Source organism: Mixophyes fleayi, chromosome 7 (genome assembly GCF_038048845.1).
Source record: "Mixophyes fleayi isolate aMixFle1 chromosome 7, aMixFle1.hap1, whole genome shotgun sequence".
Classification (NCBI taxonomy): domain Eukaryota; kingdom Metazoa; phylum Chordata; class Amphibia; order Anura; family Limnodynastidae; genus Mixophyes; species Mixophyes fleayi.
Window position 1 is genome coordinate 9616705 of NC_134408.1, and position 20091 is coordinate 9636795.

The 20091-nt window shown below is 41.6% G+C and overlaps 1 protein-coding gene across 2 annotated transcripts; it reads right to left on the reverse strand.

Annotated features, from left to right (window-relative positions):
* Positions 1 to 239: 239 nt before the first annotated feature.
* On the reverse strand, positions 240 to 19197 carry LOC142097294 (uncharacterized). 2 transcript variants are annotated; one of them, XM_075179008.1, is made up of 6 exons: positions 19028 to 19197; positions 14727 to 14879; positions 12439 to 12523; positions 5448 to 10534; positions 3120 to 3415; positions 240 to 398 (listed from the first exon to the last, which is right to left on the reverse strand). In XM_075179008.1, exons 1-6 carry the CDS (start codon positions 19082 to 19084, stop codon positions 326 to 328), a joined length of 5751 nt encoding a protein of 1916 aa, XP_075035109.1. In that variant the 5' UTR covers positions 19085 to 19197; the 3' UTR covers positions 240 to 325. The 2 variants fall into 2 exon arrangements, with proteins under 2 accessions (XP_075035109.1, XP_075035108.1); XM_075179007.1 differs by having other exon boundaries at positions 5448 to 10537; positions 19028 to 19196.
* Positions 19198 to 20091: the final 894 nt, after the last annotated feature.

A 20091-nucleotide genomic window follows, 5' to 3' on the forward strand; every position in this document is an offset into this window, starting at 1 on the left:
CTTCAGGACCTGTCACAGGACACTGGGTCTTTTACTTCAAAGGTAAATCCGACAAAATGCAACACTTACCAATTCTTAACCTAAATATTGTTATAGTTTACCTAATCTACTATGGGCAGCAATTTTGGGTGTGGGCCACATTAACAAAAATGGCTGCCACCACCATATGGTGCACTTCAAATTCCTGGCATGGATATTTCATTTGTACCAATGGAATAGGAAATAGAGTGGCATTATAGTAATTTATACAGTCAATCTTTATTTATTCTTATTTACATGAACATTCCCCATTCACTCCCAGGATCCAACATTTCCCCCCCTTCGGTCACTCCTTTGGTTTCTTCTTCTTCAGGCGTGCCTGTAACTCTTGCATCATCTGGGGACTTGGCATCCCGAACCTGTACACAGAGACGGGGGGGGGGGGGGGGGGGGGACAGAGAGTACAGATTGTTAGAGTAAATATTCTCTATTCTCTACATATACATGGAACAGGTGGCTAAGAGTGAGGAGGGGTCTCCTGTCTGTACATGGGGGAGATGATGGAGAAGATATGTCCCAGGCACTATTAGGGTTTCCCCAATTATGACGATTTCTGAAATCAGATCAGGGAATCAGACCAGGGAATTTTACACTAATCATTGCAATTAGAGAAGTCTTGTTTTTCATTGTTTGTCACAGTGCAGTAAAATAGTCCGACACTTGTTTAGCTTTGCATAAGAATAGACCTCTGCTGTCACCATGGATAGGGCACAGAAAAATGGGTATCACAAAAATATGTATGCTTTAAAGCATTTATTTTGCTCCAATTTAATCTACTTCCTCTTTATATAAACAGATTATGCGACAATATGGCATCGGTCGAGTGAGGAACGCGGTTTTGCTCCCTGCAACGGAACTCCCTGAACATGAGCTGATCAGCATGTTCCATACACAATGACGCATTAATGCCAAAACAAGATTTTGATATTCTACCGAACCTCAGTGCGGTGGTAATCGAGTTATCAGTGCTGTAAACACCGACACTGTTTACTCCTACATAATTATTCCAATAATGAACAGAGCAACATAGAAAAAAGAACTACTTACCAGTAAAGAGACACAGATGAAATCTGATGAGAGGTCATCGCAACACTTCCCAATGACGTCAGTTGCCTGCGCGACTTGGAAATTTTGGCTTTTAAAGCGGCAACGCACGGACCAAGGTAAGTATTAGGTTAGGGTTAGGGTTAGTGGTTAGGGTTAGGAGTTAGGGTTAGGGGTTAGGGTTAGGAGTTAGGGTTAGGGGTTAGGGTTAGGAGTTAGGGGTTAGGAGTTAGGGGTTAGGAGTTAGGGGTTAGGAGTTAGGGTTAGAGGTTAGGGTTAGAGGTTAGGGTTAGGAGTTAGGGTTAGGAGTTAGGGTCAGGAGTTAGGGTTAGGGGTTAGGGTTAGGAGTTAGGGGTTAGGTTAGGAGTTAGGGGTTAGGAGTTAGGGTTAGGAGTTAGGGTTAGGGGTTAGGGTTAAGAGTTAGGGTTATTGGTTAGGTTAGGAGTTAGGGGTTATGTTAGGAGTTAGGGTTAGGAATAAAAGGAATATTACCATAGTCCGTGCGTTGCTTCTTTAAAAAAACAAAAACAAAGTCGCGCACGCAACTGACATCATTTGGAAGTGTTGCGATGTCCTCTCATCGGATTTCCTCTGTCTCTCTTTACTGGTAAGTAGTTATTTTTTCTATGTCGCTCTGTTCATTATCGGAATAATTATGTAGGAGTAAACAGTGTCGGTGTTTACAGCAACGATAACTCGTACTACACTCACCTCAGCGGGCGTAGACTTAGCACATTTGTAGGCAGTCCCACATTAGAGCCTATTTCACTACTTAAAATTCTTATCCCACTTTGGCGCAGGCAATAATCACAATTCTGCTACTTCTTCTAATAGGAAACCTTTTGCTCACCCTCGGTGGATTTTATAGGGAGGCAAATTAAGTAACAAATATACAATAATATAACAAAAACAACTAGATGGAGAATTGTAACACTTCCTCTTTGGCGGTGCTGTGCATCTCGATTTACACACTATTGTGCATTGTGTTAGTTTAGGGGCAAGGCACACTGACATATGTAATAATGTGTGATAAAAAAAAAGGAAGCACGAAGTAAGCTGTACATTAAAAGACCCACATTAATATATTTTCCTTTTCTCTAGTCACAGAAACACTAGAGCCAAAAGTGAGAACAATCAAGGTCTGATTCATTAAGGAAAGTAAGGTAAAACAATGGGTAAGTTTTCTCCTGGACAAACCATGCTCCAATGCAAGGGGTGTAAATTAGTTAATACTGGCTGCTTTTTTCATCTAGCACACAAATATTTGATAGTTTTATTTTTACACTGAAATCAGGACACACCCTACCCCAACTATAAATCTGTCCCCACATTTTAAATTTATCTCTTCCTCCAATGCAACATGGTTTTGCCAAGGTGCATTGCAAAGGTAATCCTTTTTTTTTTTGCTTTCCTTCCATTAATGACTCAGGCCCTAGTTTTATTTAATATAGAAATGATAAAGAGGTTCACAGAAGCCATTTCCTCCATCTAAACCACAAAACTGTCATTACTTAAGTGTAGGGGGATTTCTGGGCAACGTAACCCCCCTCCCCCCTCTGTAAGGTTTCCCCTGAGGCCAACTGAAGACACTGGAGTGTGTGTGACCAGCATGTTATATTGATAGAGTGTAGTACCAGTTTGTAGCCAGATGGTGTCACAATTTCTACAGCATATAAAATATAACAGGGCTCACGGACTCTGAGTATAAGTGTAAGTGGGGTGCGCGTGTGTTAATGTCAGTTGCATGTCAGGCTTCTACTGACGTACCCATATGACTTTGTTTTACCGACAGTATATGTAAGGTTGGTTGGCAACCAAGGGAAGGCTGGCAAATTTTAGACCGTGGAACAAGACTCGAATCAGCAGCCTATTAAGAACATTTAAGGACAAAAATGCCCAAGGTAACCCACTATGCTACCGACCCGAGGGGAAAATGCCCCCCTGCCCCCCCCCCCCAGCTCAGCCTGCCCCTGTTGGCAACCCCTGAGCACCCCCTTTTCTATGATCCACCACCCTGCCTGGTGATTAGACATTACCCATGCTTCGGTATCACTTTCTTGGGCTTGACAGCAAGGTCATCCGCCACGGGCTTCTCTTCCGTGTGTTTCTCTGCAGCGGGCGGCGTCGTGGTTGGAGCCGGTACAAATACTGGCAACGACCCTGGAAATATTGGCACCCCCATTGAGAGCGGCCTGATGCTTGGACGTGGCGGGGCGGCCGGCTCGATCTCAGACACGACCTGGCGCTGCCCCTGGCGCCGGCGGATGGAGGTTTTTCTACGTAGCTGCACCCGGTTCCTCTGTGCGCTGACGTCCAGCATGTTGTGAGGGAGCTGATAACAGAGAGAAGAAACCTGTCTGTTACACTGATAGTATCTCCATGACAATAATAACATTATTATTCTATATCAATAAGATCCTTTACTCCAAAATGAATTATTGTAAAACATATTTTGTAGCTCAACTAGACTTTGTAGACTTTGTACAGTACAGGACTTTGTAGAACAAAAAAATAAAAAAATATGGAATAGATTCCCTTTAATATGACAAAAGAATAATAAAATTTTTTTACACAAATGTCCCTATCTGCCCACTGTTCACATATATAATGCTAATATCACACATTGCACCTTACTGGCCAAAATACACAAAGGGTGAGAGCAACCGAATATATACAGTGGTCTTCCCAATGGACTGAAAGTTATAGAGCATTGATCAGATAACTCCTGTCTCTGGTGTTTGTTATATAATATATCATTCCCTCTCTGATCTTGTCTCTTGCTTCACTATTTCATCCACCTGCGGTTTACATTTGCTGATTTTGAGGTATATAACTTTTACCTAGTCAGATCCCACGCATTTATATTTAAGTACAGAACGTTGACTTGTGTCACTTGAAAGCTTGGGATTGGATTCAAAGATTGTGGAATAGATAAGATCTTGGTTGCAGGATAGAAAACAGAGAGTTATAGTAAATTGAGTGAATTCATAGGAGGGAAAGGTTACCAGTGGAGCACCCCAAGGAGCGGTACTTGGATCAGCGCTTTTTAATATCTTTATTAGAGACATTGCAAATGGTGTTAAAGGTAAATTATGCCTTTGTGCAGATGACACAAAGATATCACATCAGGAGGGGTAAAACAAATGATTGATGATCAAGGTAGACTAGAGGAACGGTCAAGAGAGTGGCAACTACAGTTTAATGCCCAAAAATGCAAAATCATGCACTTGGGTCTCAAAAACCCAAAAGCTAAATATAGTATTAATGGCGCTATAATGGAAACTACTGAGGAGAAAGGGGATCTAGGAGTTATTATTTCAGGTGACTTAAAGGCAGGTAAGCAATGTAACAAAGCAATGAGGAAGGCAAGTCAGATGCTTGGTTACATAGGGAGATGAATCAGTAGAAGAAATAAAGAAGTAATAATACCACTGTATAGGTCATTGGTACGGCCTCATCTACAATACTGTGTTCAGTTCTGGAGGCCATATCTCCAGAAGGATATAAATACATTAGAGACTGTACAAAGATGGGCATCTAAAATGGTGCATGGCCTACAGCACAAAACTTACCCAGAAAGACTAGAAGATCTTAATATGTATAGTTTGGAGCAGAGAAGGGAAAGAAGGACATGATAGAAACTATCATATATATCAAGGGTTATAACAAGGTACAGAAGGAAACATTCTACAAAGGAAGAGAAGTATTAAAACACGAGGACATGTACTGACACTGGGGGGAAGAGAAGTATTAGAACACGAGGACATGTACTGACACTGGAGGGAAGAGAAGTATTAGAACACGAGGACATGTACTGACACTGGGGGGAAGAGAAGTATTAGAACACGAGGACATGCACTGACACTGGGGGGAAGAGAAGTATTAGAACAGGAGGACATGTACTGACACTGGGGGGGAAGAGAAGTATTAGAACAGGAGGACATGTACTGACACTGGGGGGGAAGAGAAGTATTAGAACACGAGGACATGTACTGACACTGGGGGAAGAGAAGTATTAGAACATGAGGACATGCACTGACACTGGGGGGAAGAGAAGTATTAGAACACGAGGACATGTACTGACACTGGGGGGAAGTAGGTTCAGAGGAAAAACTACTTCACAGAAAGGGTAGTGGGTAAGTAGAATAGCCTCCCATCAGAGGTTGTAGAGGATAATACAGTAGAGCAATTTAAACATGCTTGGGATAGACATAATTGTTATAAAGAATAAAGGATCAAATAGGGTTTGAGTTTGCCATAGGTTAATAAAGCAATGGGCGGACTAGATGGGCCAAGCAGTTCTTGTCTGCTGTCAAATTCTATGTTTCTATAAATACTTTATTGTAAGAACATCTGGGACTCACCATGTTGGTGTCCACCTCATCCTCTTCTTGCATATCTGGTTCCTCTATCGCTTCCTTCTGATCCACTAGAGGTCTCTCTTGAGCTTCACTGATTTCTGTATGAGATTGTGACTGTACCATTTGTAGGCCTGTGATTCCATGCTGAGCTGGATATGAGTGTATTGTCACGGCTTCTTGATTAGATGATTGCTGTTGATCAGCTTTCTCTTCAATCTGTTGTTGGATGACATCCACTTCTGTCAGTGATTTCATTTCTGGACGTTCTTTATTCTCTGAGTCAACATAATCTGTTGTTATAACAATTCCAATGTCTTTTGAGGTGGTGATGATATCCAACCCAATGTTGGTTTCATCCACATGAGTATAAGCCATCACAGTTGTAGATGAAGAGTCACGTTGTTTCATGTTGTCCTCAAATTCTTGATGGGGCACAAGACTGGATCCAAGTTCCTCTGAATGACGCATAACTTGAGCATTCTCCTCAGTGTCTACCAGTTCATCCCTCATGGCGATCTCTGGCAAGACGTCTGCTCCATCACCTTCTGCGGAATGAACCGTTGTGTGACTGGGTTCAGTCCCTTCCAATATGTCAACTGCATCCCTTACTCCATCATCGGACTCAGATTGTCTAATAGTAAACTCACTTTGTGTGACTTCTGATGTATTACTTGCTGTAATCACAGACTGAATTTCTGTTAGAAGGTCAAATTCTGTTATGGATTTCTGTTCTGACTGTTGTATGTCCTCCGTTCCAAAATTATCTGTTATAACAATATCACTCTCTTTGGGGATACTAATGATACCTAACCCAATGTTGGCTTCCTCTACATGAGTCTCGATGACCAGAGTTGCGGAGGAAGTATCAAATTGTTTCATTTTGTCCTCAAATTCTTCATGGGGCAAAAGGCTGGATCCAAGTTCCTCTGAATGAGATATAACTTGGTCATCCTTCTCAGTGTCCACTGGTTCAGCTGCCATGACATTCTCTGATAACATATAAACTCCATCTCCTTCTACAGAAGAGACCATTGTGTGACAGGGTTCAGTTCCTTCTAATTTGTCAACGTCATCCCCCACTCCTTCGTCGGACACAGATAGTTTAGTAATAGACACACTTCTTGTGACTTCTGCTGGATGACTAGTAATAACAGACTGAATTTCTGACAAAAGGTCAAATTCTGTTATGGATTTGATGTCTGACTGTTCTATGTCCTCTGTCATAACAATCTCATTCTCTTTGGAAGAACTAATGATACCCAACCCAATGTCTGCTTCCTCTACATGAACCTCCGTAACCACAGTTGCAGATGAAGAATCATGTTGTTTGACTTCGTCCTCAAATTCTTGATGGGGCTCAAAGCTGGATCCATGTTCTTCTAAATTATGTATAGGCTGAAAATCCTCCTCAGTGTCCACCGGTTCATCCGCCATGGCAATCTCTGTCAAGACATCTTCTCCAGCTACTTCTGTAGAATGAAAAATAGTGTAACAGGGTTCAGTCCCTGCTAATATGTCTACTTCACCACCCACCGCTTCATCTTCCTCAGCTAGTTTAATAATAGACACACTTCTTGTGATGCTTTCTGGATGACTTGCTGTAATCACAGACTCAATTTCTGATACAATATCAACTCCCCCCTGTGATTCAGAGATTTTGTCTGCTTTAACATTTGTGTCTGAAGCAATTCCCAAACTTATTTCAATGTTTTCAGAGTGTCCTTCAGCAAGAAGTCCAGATCCTGAGATAATATCCAGATCATTGATACTATCGACAGTAACAGCAGCTTGCATATCTTCTGAGAGATCCAATTCTTTTGTAATTTCAGGGTCCTCGCACACTGTGTGATCTGGGATCAGAGTACACTGAATCTCTGACAACAAATCTAACGATAACTTGGAGACTTCATCAGTCCCAAAATCTGATTCTGATGCAGGTCCCAGAACATTTTCTAAATGATCTTTTGTAACATATGAAGAATCCAATGTAGTATCCATTTCCTTCCAATTGCCATTCACTTCCAATGGTTCGACCAACTCGTGTAAGCACCCACCTGACTCCACATCTTGATTGGTAGTATACTGAGCTTCTGACACAACATCTAGTTCCCCCATTATTGCAGTAGCACTTTGACCTGAGTGATTTGGTTTAATCACAGACTGGATTTCTGAAAAGTGACTTATTTCCAAATCTTGAGATTTACAGATTTCTTCAAATTCATTGTCTGGTCCTGTAGCAGATTGTGGATCACCAGCAGGGCCTGTGCTCATAGACGCATCCTCTGGTACAATATCTAACTCTTTGTCTGGTCCTGTAGCAGATTGTGGATCACCAGCAGGGCCTGTACTAATAGACTCACCCTCTGGTACAATATCTAACTCTTTGACTTTCGCTGGTTGAACTATATCTCCATCTGAGTCAACAATTTCTGTATCCGTTTGTGTGTGATATAGGTCTATCTGATGACCAATCTCTTGATCATCTCTAGCGAGGGCTTCTCTTTCAGATTCCTGGTAAGATAACTGGCCTAATTCTCCAAGTGATTCCTCACTTATCTCTGAATTATCTGGTTCTTTTTGGGACCCATGATCCTCATTGTCCTTACTGCAGGTATCATGTGCATCATTCTGATAATTATCTTTATTATCTCCTAAAGAATCCCGATCCTCAGCACTCTGGGATGCCTCATGTGCAATCACTGATTGTTCTTCTACGTATCCATTCTCGACTTCTCTTCCATCTTCTTGTGAGATGCTGTTCTCTGGTTGTAATTTTTCTTCATGTCGAGAGAAATCATTTTGCTTCCCTTCTGTGACTTCTTCTGGTAGATAATGTAACTGTTCCTCCTCTTCATAGATGTATGCTACCTCCTGAGAATCACTCACGTCTGGAACATTTGCTTCTCTCAAGCCTTCATAGTTTCCTTCTAATGCTAGTTCTTCTGCTGTCAGGACCTTCTCAATGACTGACGTCTCTGTGTCATCCCTTGACAGAGTTCTAAGTAACTCCTCATTAATATCAATGTCCTCAACAGAGGTATATTGTTCATAGATCTTCTGATTCAGTGGTTCTGTTATGGCTCCAAGTGGTAAATCAACCTTTATCTCTGTCTTAGTTGAACAGATAATTTCTTCTTGAGATTCTGTAATTGATGTGGTATTGTCTTCTGCAAGATCTGGCCCTTTCTGGTAATAGTGATCTGATTCACTCAGGGATCTGTTCTCTTTCTCAAATGAGTGATCTGAAACCAAAGTATCTTCTGCTTGATTTGATTCTAATGACTCCCCTTCAGAATGACTCATTGATTTATTTACATTTTCCAAGAAGAGTTCTGCTTGTCCAAGAGTTACTATATCTGTTAGAGGGGCATCTGTCTTTTTGGGAGGCTCGGTTTCATTTTCATGCGTTTCCTGACCAGAAGGAAGATAATATGAATGTTCATCCACAGCATTGCTATCAGTTATTGGCAAAAATGTCTCTTCCATTTGGAAATCCACAGACACTTTCTGGTAGACAATGTCTACAATGGATTCACATAGCCCGTCATCTGCTTCTGTTTTAATCTCATCTTCATCATACCACACCGTGTGGTCACGTTCTGCAGTTATTGGACCACTTAACGGTTGTCCATTATCTTTTGTGCGATTGCTGTCTCCAAGATAGTCGTCATCTTTATTCTTGTTTAGTGATTGACTCGACTCGATTATTATTGAATATGAACTTGTTTGGTGTCCAGTGTTTTCGTCGGTGTGTTGCGATGCCCCCTCTAGTGTATAATCACTTTGTATCAATGCTGTATCTGTTGTTGGATGATCTAGTTTTTTGATAAGCTCTTCTGTACTTGGAGAAAAATGTACTCTTTTCTTTGCTTTTTTACTTTTAGAAAATTTACGATGACTCTCTCGTTTATTACGCTGATTATTTTCCTCAGATCTTCCTATCGCAAAACCACTCTCCTCCGTTGTTTGTTCTTGAATGACTGTTCTACTTTGAGCATCTTCACCTTCCACCATCAGATCCGTCTGTTCCTCGCCAGAAGAATAATCTCCATCTCCAGAAGACCTACTTTGTTCAGACAATGGAGATTGCCCTGTGACGGGCTCCTCTTCTATGCTAGATCCTTTAATTTCCTTTAGATACTGCACCAATGACTTATTCACTACATCTTCTTCAATCCATCCTTGTTCATCTGTTAGAATTGAATGCAGTTGACCCACCTGGGCAGATTCTGACATTTCTGTAAGATGTCCTGGCTTCTGACATTCTTGGTTATCGTTTTCAAATAAATCACAATGAAGTGTTAGACGAAAAGCCGTCTCCTGTAGATCTTCCCATGTCTTCCTTGCTTCATAAGGAGAGTTGTCTGATTCACTTGCTGGTGTAACCAACTTCTTATGTTGCTTGGGGTCGATGCCAGTTACATCCAAGCCATCATCATAGTCCATTGTCATTGGAGAAGCCGTTATGTCCACCGATAACTCTGATTCCTGGTCATCTGTTATAATAATATCTTTGCTTTGTGATGTGACATTTATATGACACATCATTTCTTCTGGTTTATTTGACATTTCTTCATCTGTACCAGGAGACTGTTCTTTGAGAACATTACCCGCCAGAACGTTCAAAGTATTTGGTTGAAAACATACATTTTCTATTTCTTGTGGACTATCGACATATGGATCCTCAGTAAGCCCTCGATCTTTGTGCTTTAAGTCACTCAACAATTTGTCTATTTCATGTAGCATATCAGTTTCTGGAATTAAGTGTTTTCCTTGATATGTCAACGAGTCTCGATTTTCCTTTTTCATATCTAGATGGATTAGTGGATCATCCTCTGCATGGGGACCGCAACTGTTGTCACTGCGTGATAAGTCTTTTAATTCTTCTGATTCCATTTGCTTTAGGTCATCTATTACTTCTTTGTTATAACTGTGAGCTGTGTTTTCAAGGTTTGTGTGTTTCTCCATTGTTGCGTGAAAACCACCAAGAACATCTTTGTCGTCGCTGATTTTATGCTCCAGATCGAGTCTTCCACCAGACTGGCCCTTCCGGTGTCTGAGATCGGCCTCCTGTCTTTGATTCTCTGCATCTGCTGGGACACAAAATAAAATTTATGGGACAACAGAATTATTCCAGAGACGACAACCAGACCCATTTCATCCGGAAGATATTTGTCTGCTCTTCCACTGAATTATTTCTCGAGTTCACCTGGGCTCAATTAATTATCTGACATAAAATAAACATTCAACATCAATTACTTGATTGAACCTAGGTTCATTCAGAGAAACACTCACTGCTAAGTTCAGGAGCAGACGAATATCACCTTGATGAAATAGGTCAGTTTCACATTAGTTATTTTCTTTTTGTTTGAGCAAAAAGACCAGAAAGTGCTACATGTAATATTTACAACATACACCATATGGAAATGGCAAGATAGCAATAAATAACTTTTCCATTAACAGGATGTAACACTTGTATCCCCGAGTGCCTGTAGACCTTTCTTAATGGAGATTAGCCTGTTCTATCGCTCAGCTCTATTTCCTGTCCTGCATTGAACTTGGGCATCCAACTGGTGATCATTGAAGGACAGGAAATATAGCTTCAGTCAGGAATACTGTTGGCTGAAACTCTGTCTTTGCAGATAGGGTCAGTGACTACTACCTCCAGATTGGGGTCTGGTTTCAACAGTGGGGTCTCCTCTGTATACTACCATATTGGGTCTGTTTTGTACACTAGTCATCATATTGAGGCCAGCTTGTAATCTGTACATGTGCCTCAACTATGTTGAGTAGATTGAGCTCAGATATCTACACTAGGCACCAGATTGTGCTCAACTGTAAATACTAGCCAGTAGACTGCTCAGCTTTGTACACTAGCCATCACCTCGGGTACACCTTTGTGCATTAGCCAACAGATGTGGCCCAGCATTGTACATTAGCCATCAGATTGGGCTCAGCTTTGTATACTAGCCACCAGATATGGCCCAGCTGGGCTCAGCCCTGTACACTAGCCTGCAGACTGTGCTCAGCTTTGTACACTAGCCACCAGATTGGGCTGTTTTGTACACTAGCCAACAAATTAGGCTCAGCCTTGTACACTAGCCAACAGATTGTGCTCAGCCTTGTACATTGGCCACCAGATTGGGTTCAGCCTTGTACACTAACGTGCAGATTGGGTTCAGCATTGTACACTAACCTGCAGATTGGGCTCTGTCTTGTACACTAGCCACCACATTTGGCTTAGCCTTGTACACTAACATGCAGATTGGACTCAGCATTGTATGTTAATCTAAATTCTAAATAAAGTGGTTTCTGCATGGATGGTGGGTCTAATGCTGACTCACTATGTGTCCTATAGTTATCACGTACACTAACTATATACAATGTAACTTGTAAGGGATGAGAACTGTCCCATCTTAGTTGTCCCCCCCCCCATCCCCCAGGCAGCAGTATGGTCACACCCTGGATTGGCCGAGGTATTCCTACAGGTTATACTATCTGGAGAACCCTTTATAAACACTGAAAACCATTGTGATAATGAGATCATCTTTATAAACATGTAGAGGCCAAGGGCCTGAGTCATTAAGGAGAGCAAAGCATAAAAAAGGAGTAACTTTGCATCTGGGCAAAACCAAGTTGCATTGGAGGGGAACATAAATTTAAAATTTAGGAACAGATTTATAGTTGGGATAGGGCATGTCCTATATTAACTTTAAATTTCAGTGTAAAAATAAAGCTATCAATGATTTTATCTGCTACATGAAAATGCAGCCACTACTTAAGTTATGTGCAAAATAATAAACTAATTTGTACCCCTTGCATTGTAACATGGTTTGTCCCGCAGAACATTTACTTCTTTTTTTGCCTTACTTTCCTTAATAACTCAGACCCATAATGTCTATCATGAAACAACTTCAATCAAAATAATGGGACTTTCTGGGGGAAAAAAATCAACATATTTACAGTTTTCATTGTTTTTTTTTTAAGCGTTTACCCGTTGGGGGCCCAGGCATCCCCACATTCCGCTCTGTGATCCCCGAAACGCTGTGGTCTGAAGAGATGTCTGAAGCAGAGGTCACCTGGAGAAGATGAAGCCAGTGTTATATGGTGCGAGAGGGGAAAAGACTGGTGTGATAATCAGCTGCCAAAAATGCTAAGTGACATTACTGAGGTCGAAAACAAACATGTTTTATTATTGTGCTTTGCAAATTGTAATAAACTGTGACAGCAATCAAGTAGACTGACTGTCTGTGCATATGTTCTAACTAAATAGGTCACTCCCTGGTTGGTGACATCACTGATGACTTAAACGGTCCACAGCGGCTTGCAGAACAGGACCAGTAAGGGTTATGTGTGAACATGTACAAGTGCAGTCATGGAGTACTTATGGCTCTTTATAGTAAATTAGGAGCAAAAGAGGTAAAAATATTTAATTTTACACAGGTGGAAGTGGAGCTGTATACGGTGGTACCAAACTTCTATGACCTCCATTGTAAAACTATTACAAGGTACATTTTTCATACTGCCACTTCTAAATTTCCACTTTGACCACTGATTTTACATAATTATCTATATGACATTGTCAGGAGCTCAGGGGCAAAAGCAGGATTTGTAGAGAGGGGGTTTCCACACCACTCCGCCAGTGGGCGTGACCAGCATGTATGGGGGCGTGGCTATAATATTAGACAGTGCTTGGCTGCTCTCCAACTCTCCCTATCCCCATAATATACATGGGCAATGCTGCGTGTACTACTGTTAGGTGCACGCAGCTCTCTCTTTTCAAGCAGAGCCGTGTGAAGCGGGAGCAGGGTCTAGCGACCTCAATTATACAGTGCTGCAGGCTTGGATGAGGCCTCGGTTTGTCTATGGATCTAGGCATTTTTATAAGTGCGAGATGCTCTGCAGATTATCACAATATGCATTATGTCACTTGGAACACATGTTCTGCAAATCTCTAACGGGTGATTGCTGAGCTCGTCATGTGCACATTATTAGGAAATTGTGTGAAGCGGCCGCTCTGTAAAAGAGGAACAAAGAGGCTCTGGATAGTCCACTGGTCAGTTATAACTTATAAGTTCCCATAAATATGTCTCACTGACTATAAAATGGTCCAATGTCGTATTCCCGGATGACAGAAAACCAGGTGAGCAGACAGATTACTGAGAACTATAGATTGTAAGCTCACATGTTTGTTATTTACTTGTATCTTCGACCCCTCAATGTACAACGCTACGTAATATGTTGGCTCTTTATAAATAAAGGATAATAATAATTAACCAGTTTAAAAGCACAGATAATGGGATCTCCCACAACCTTGGTCTACATTCTATTAAGGGAAACAGGAAACAGGAACTTCACTTTTACTCAACAGTGACATACGCAGAAACCAATAAACTTAATAAGAGTATTCTTAAAGGGGAATCCATGTTATGTTATGGGAATTGTTAAAAAGACACTGGGGGGTAATATACTAATATCGCACAAAAGTGCACTAAAACCTCAGCAACCAATCAGGCTTCAGCTTTCATTGTCTGGCACTACTTATATGAAAGTTAGTGTGTGATTGGTTGCCACAGGTTTATTGCAGATCTATGCAGCCTTTGAGATTTCACCCTCTAACTCCATTTTGTGCTACCTTCTCTGCAGGTGTTAGGTCTTTGCATGGTTCAAACACCAGCTGCAAGAGATACACGGCAGGCAGCTTGGTGATGATGTCATAGGGGAGAGAGCGATATTGAATAGTGCTGCAGTAATGCTTGCAGAGTTGCAATGGATGATGGGGGATGTAGTTTATTGCGGAGATTCACAGAAGCTCCTATACACAGTATTTCTGGGGTCACAAGAAAAAAATAACAGCAACAAAAATTAACTTCATGACAATATTATTTAAAGATGGAACTATCCTTTAAAGTCAAAATTTGTGTTTTATAGTGTACAACACTTAGCTACAAATGTACACAGGAGCTGTTTCTGTTTCTGGCAAAAGTCCCACTTTCACGGCACAGTCCCATGTTTTTGGCATTTAAAGAGGTGTGGCCTCACGCACCATGGGTGTGGTTTGGATTAAACAGGGTCTTATCGATCTTGATTTCTCATTAAGATATGTTGGCAGGTACACAAAGGGCCTATTTTCGAGGCCACATCAAGCAGCAGAATTACCAGGCCCACCCCTGGGGTACAAATAAGACTACAATCTCCAGTAAATATACAGCATACACTCCGTGCAGGTAGTCAATGAATGGTAATAGACATTATATTGACACTACGCACTGGATCACTCACCTGTGTACCACTGATCTCTGCTGGTGTTGCTGAAAGTGTCAGACTTTCAGAATCCGGGGGGGTCTTAATCGGCACATTAGACCTGGCATTTCTGGGCTGTGGTGCATTCGGGGGGGCTCCAAAAATCTGCGCAGTAACATTGGTGAAATAGACCTGCAAGATAAAATATAAAAATGATCCTGACTGACACAATTAAATGCATGGGGTCTGCTGTTGTTCGTTTTCAGTACTGGATTGGGGAAGTTCCTAAAGTTGCCCATACAGGCCACCAATTCCGGTCAAGTAACAAGTTTATTTTTTTTTGGGGGGGGGGGGGTTTCCGCAATTTGTGTCATTTTGGCTCAGAAGCCAAATTTTGAGGATGACATGTTCCGCTTCTGGTCACGAAAACATTTAGAATGGGACTTGCTGCAAACCTATTATGTACTACTAACTGATAGACTTAATTAACCCTGCTTTAATATTATTTTGACTGGTGGCATTGATTATCCAATAGGCTAACTAATATGAAGGCAGGGGCACAAGGCTTTTTGGAGGGGGTGCACTATTGTGACAGGAAGAGGTATAAGTGTAATACCAAATCACAGGTATATTACTGTATGCACTCATTCAGAAAACTACGGTTGTCCAGAGTGCATGTGGGAAGTTAAATGCAAGTTGCGTCTAGCATTTTGGGATGGCCAATCTGCAGTGAATGGACTAGAAGGTTCCAGGAGATTCTTGGGGAAAAGGTTGAGGAGACAAAAACGGACTGGCTAGTGAGTAAAGTGATGTGTGACTGCTGGCTGAGCTAATGCAGGATCTTCCCACGAAGAGCCACTGAATGCTATGGCTGAATAGTTGTCCTGAGGGATGTTTGCAGCCAGCCCAGAAAGAAGCACCTTTGCAGTATAGGAAAATACCTATCTTACTACTGCCCATGAGATGACAGCAGGACTCATATGAAGACAGATAAGTTTCTTTTGCTTTGCTATGTTCAAGTTATTTAAGTGAAATATCAAACTGTGTTATTAAAACCTCTGGCCGGGACTGTAATATTGCTATTGAGAGGTGTTATAGCACTGGCTAAAGGAAGAGTTTGATCCAGCCAAATCTGCTGTATTTAAATTTAACGGCAAGCTGAGTGGGACATAGAGAGTAATCATTTATCACAAGAGTTTGTCTATAGTGCATCAGAAGTTTGATTCTATTGTGAAACTGCCTAAAATGGTTGCTGGTGAGAGAATTGCAAGTTGTTTAAGCCTACAGTTGCTAGGAGACAGTTGCTTATTTCATTAGACGGATTGCTAAGTAGACACTGTCCTTTACACTGGAAATTGTTCATTGTGCAGAAGTGCTGTTGTTTACAGAGCTCTTGAGTCACACATCTGTCAAGTTGATTATTGATTTCACCTAGTACAAGTAAACAAGCTTCAAGTGTCAGCTGAAACTTCGCTTAAACCTGTGGATTATAATTTACCCGCTTGGGTTCTGTATATCATAAAGTGAACTAGAAAGCATCTAGCCTGAACAAACTGGATCAATCCGTACTGCATCTCTACTGATTTTTGTCTGTTAAGTATAATCGGCATAAGGGCATTAAAAGTATTGTGATTGATTGGTCTCTATTAGCAGCATTTGATGTGATGGTCTAATTAACCTGTAGCAACCAGTTGTCTAATAAAGTATCTCTCCAGTGAAATCCATTTCACTGAAGCACAGTGCCTAAATTTAAAGTGGGATATATTTATTCAGTGACCTATGTGTTGTGTCGATTTATGTTTGCATATTGTTGAACCAAGAATGTTATTTTTTGTGACATGTTGAATAACATTGCATGTTGATGGTATTGTGCTATTACTTCCTTACACTACCGCTACTTATCTGCTGCTGTGGTAAAGCCTTACGCCACAAGCAAAGAGAATAAAGCCACAAATTTATGCAGTTTAAGCCCTGTGTTCCTTGTTTTATTCCAACACTACCGTGGGGACTCTCGCCTCTCTACCGTACTGCCGGGCCTGTAGAATCCTGCCATACACTACTTTTGGGATGCCAACCATCTGCCCTGTTACATACACTGAAATTAATTTTAAAATATAAGAGAATAGATGTTCTGAAAAGAAAAAAGAAGCATGGAAGAAAAATGTAATAAGGTATAAGGATAAGCGAGTAGGACAGACAAGGATGGACAGGCGCAAGCGTGACAGGCCCCTCCCCCTTCACATCTTCACTCTCAATAGCGCTCGTTTACCCCTCCGTTCCGCTATACAGTTCTGATTTCAATGAAAATTAAATGAGTGACAAATATTGCCGTGACCCTTTTAAGGCCAAGTGAAGGCCCAGAGTTTGGATTAAGTGGTGGCACGTTTTTGGCCCATGCTTTGGCAGTGCCAGGTGGTGAGAGGGATAACAATGGGTGCAAGTGGCAGTGCTGAAGGTGTTGACGTGTAACATTGCAGCATCCAAACTTCCTCTTTTTGATGAATGTACTTTGATACTAACGATTTGCAAATCATAACTTCCCAACATTTTAAAGAGCAAAATTGGGACAAAATAAAGCACGCCTCCAATCAGCTCGGACCCTGCCCCAATCCTTCCTATCACGTGGCCGTTTATTTCAGGCAATGTCCGCTTTCCCATAAGCCCCCTCTCTGGCCCTGCAAATTGGGACAATTGTGATGTGCGGGTTATTATCTGTAGGACGTTGCCCACTCCTGGGGTTGGGAAGGCTTTGTAGCCACCAGATCACCTTCATGTTAAAGGTGTCAATGGGATGAAACCAGCCCGTCCTTCTGCTGTAATATAGTCCATTATGGGGAGTTTTACAGTAGAAACATAAAGAAAGTACATTTGTTTACTTGTCGGTTAGAGAAAAGTCAGTAAAATCACCCCTAGTACTCACAGAAGTGTTATTCTACAATGTCGAGATTGTGGATAGCAGTGAGCCCCTTACTTACAATCTCTCTGGGAGAGTCCCAGTTTTTAATCATGTTTCCCTGAAAATGTCCCTACTTTTTTTTTTAGTATTGACCCAGATTGCACAATGCAATTCCTATTTTGCTGCCTTTACTGTCTTTTTCAATTATCTTGGCTTTAAAAGTAAATGGTCATTGAATAGGATTTGGTAAAATGCTAAATGTATTTTATAATGAAAACCTGTAAACATGACATGATGGGTATTGCAGTTCTCCAGGGTGCCCCGAGACCGTATCCTGCGTTATTATTAAATGTTGTTAAGTATAATTTGGAGGGCTGCCCTTCTATGGTCCTGTACACTTTATCACATGAGCGGGCACCCATAATCCTTTGCAAAACATGCACCTGTATCCCAAACACAGAATGTATCAGGTGAGCAGCCTATGACAAAATAAAACATTTCTCACTGACACAAGTAATGTAGGTTGAGTTTTTGACACTTTTATACACAAATTTCTCACATATCTGGTTGGAATAGAACCTATGACCCCAGTCCTGTGAGGTAGCAATGCTAACCACTGTACCACCACTAACCACTAGCTCATTACTCGGAAGTCCCAGGACAAATAATACTTTTTATTCCCTTTATTAACATGGCCCAGAGTTCAGGCGAAATTTTGACATATCCGGTCAGAGTAAGGAGCAAAGCAAAAAGGTGCAAATTTGCTACTGGACAAACCATGCTGCAATATAATGAGTGCACATGCATGGATTATTTTGCATGCAGGGGGTATATACTAGTTGCACGTAGCACACAAATACTGGACAGTTTTATTCTTACACTGCGATTTAGAGTTAAGCTATGGCACGCCCCCTTCGCAAATTTTAAATCCCCCCCCCCCCCCTCCTGCAGTGGAACATGGATTTGCCAAGGTACAAATTTGCTCCTTATTATGCTCACCTCCTAACTGGGGGGCATATGCCCCCCTGCCCACTAACCCAGCCTGCCCCTACTATGTACAGTATTTTTCTTCTTGAATGCCCAGTCCTTTTCCTGTTACTCTGCTACGTCTTTGTAATTAGCTCCACTCCCAGCTTTACATCGCTGCAGATGTTTGTGGTGCCTTATAAATAAATGATAATAATAATATATCTTAACAGATCCATAGATACACTTATGGTATATTTTGTGCATTATCATTACTACATCCGGATTCATTCCGGTTATCTTCCGAACTTCTGTCGTTTCGTTGGGGATCTCCGTTCTTGCAAATAATTTCTGGCAGGAATCCCCTTCCGCCTCTGCCCAGTTATTTACATAATTGCATCTTCTTTGATGACACCCCCGTTCCCACCCTACGCTGTCCTCATCTGCCCCCCTTCCTCTCGTCATATATAGACCTTACCAGAGCATTCTGCACGGCTTGGTACACTCGGGGCAGATGTCGCTGGAGGAAGTCCATGGCACTCTCTGACCTGCAGCGTCTCTCTGATGTCTCTTAGCCTGCTTGTCTCACTGCTTCTCTTTTACATGAGTCCTCTGGGGGAAGTGACCAGAAAACCACAAGCAATGAGCAAATATCTTTATATATTACTCCTTGTAGAACACAGACTTCCTCTTCGGCCTCCATAACTCATTAACTGCTGGTGGCAGGTACACTTAATGTAGATTACACTGGTGCTCAGGACTTAGGACGAGATTCCCCCTGAGAGCTGGAAACTACATGTGCATTTTCCAATCTGTGAAGTTCTGTCAAGGTATGGAAACATTTACATATAACATTGCCTTCCGTGAAAGTACCAGACTCATTTTCGCTGCAGTTCTCCTTTAAAGTCAGTCACAATTTTTGGGTGTCTGACTAATCCCAAGTTATTATACACACTGTGGGCTGAAACAATATTTTATGACACTTCAGAGTGAGATAACGATCGTCAAACCTGCAGATCACATTTCTCTGGCTGATGATAGATATCTCAATAGGAAATGCATTGACGATTCTGACTAAACACCGTTGTGGGATTTTGCAAACTAACAAACATACCTCACAATGCAGCCTTACGCTGGGTGCACAGTGATGCAATTATCATACAGATCACACAATAATTAACTGTTTGGTCAGAAATCGCTTTAGTGTGTACGCTCCTACCATCATGTTTTATCGTACCAAAGCTCATCGTTTCGTTTGACTGGGCCTTCAAAACGTCCTAAAAATCACAATCAACGGTGGAACGATGTCGGGCAAATGTGGAAGTGTGTACACACTCACACCAGCAGTGTAGGCAGATATCTGTACAGTGTACAGAGTCACAATCTTTTCAGCAGATGGTTATGGCAGATAAAGATCACAGGTCTGAAGGTAAATTGTGTAGGTGTGTACACAGGAATCACCCTGGGGCCCCATATGAAGACACAGCAGGTTACAGAGCCCCCACCGTGGGACCCATTTGTAAATCTGCAATTTGATTTCAT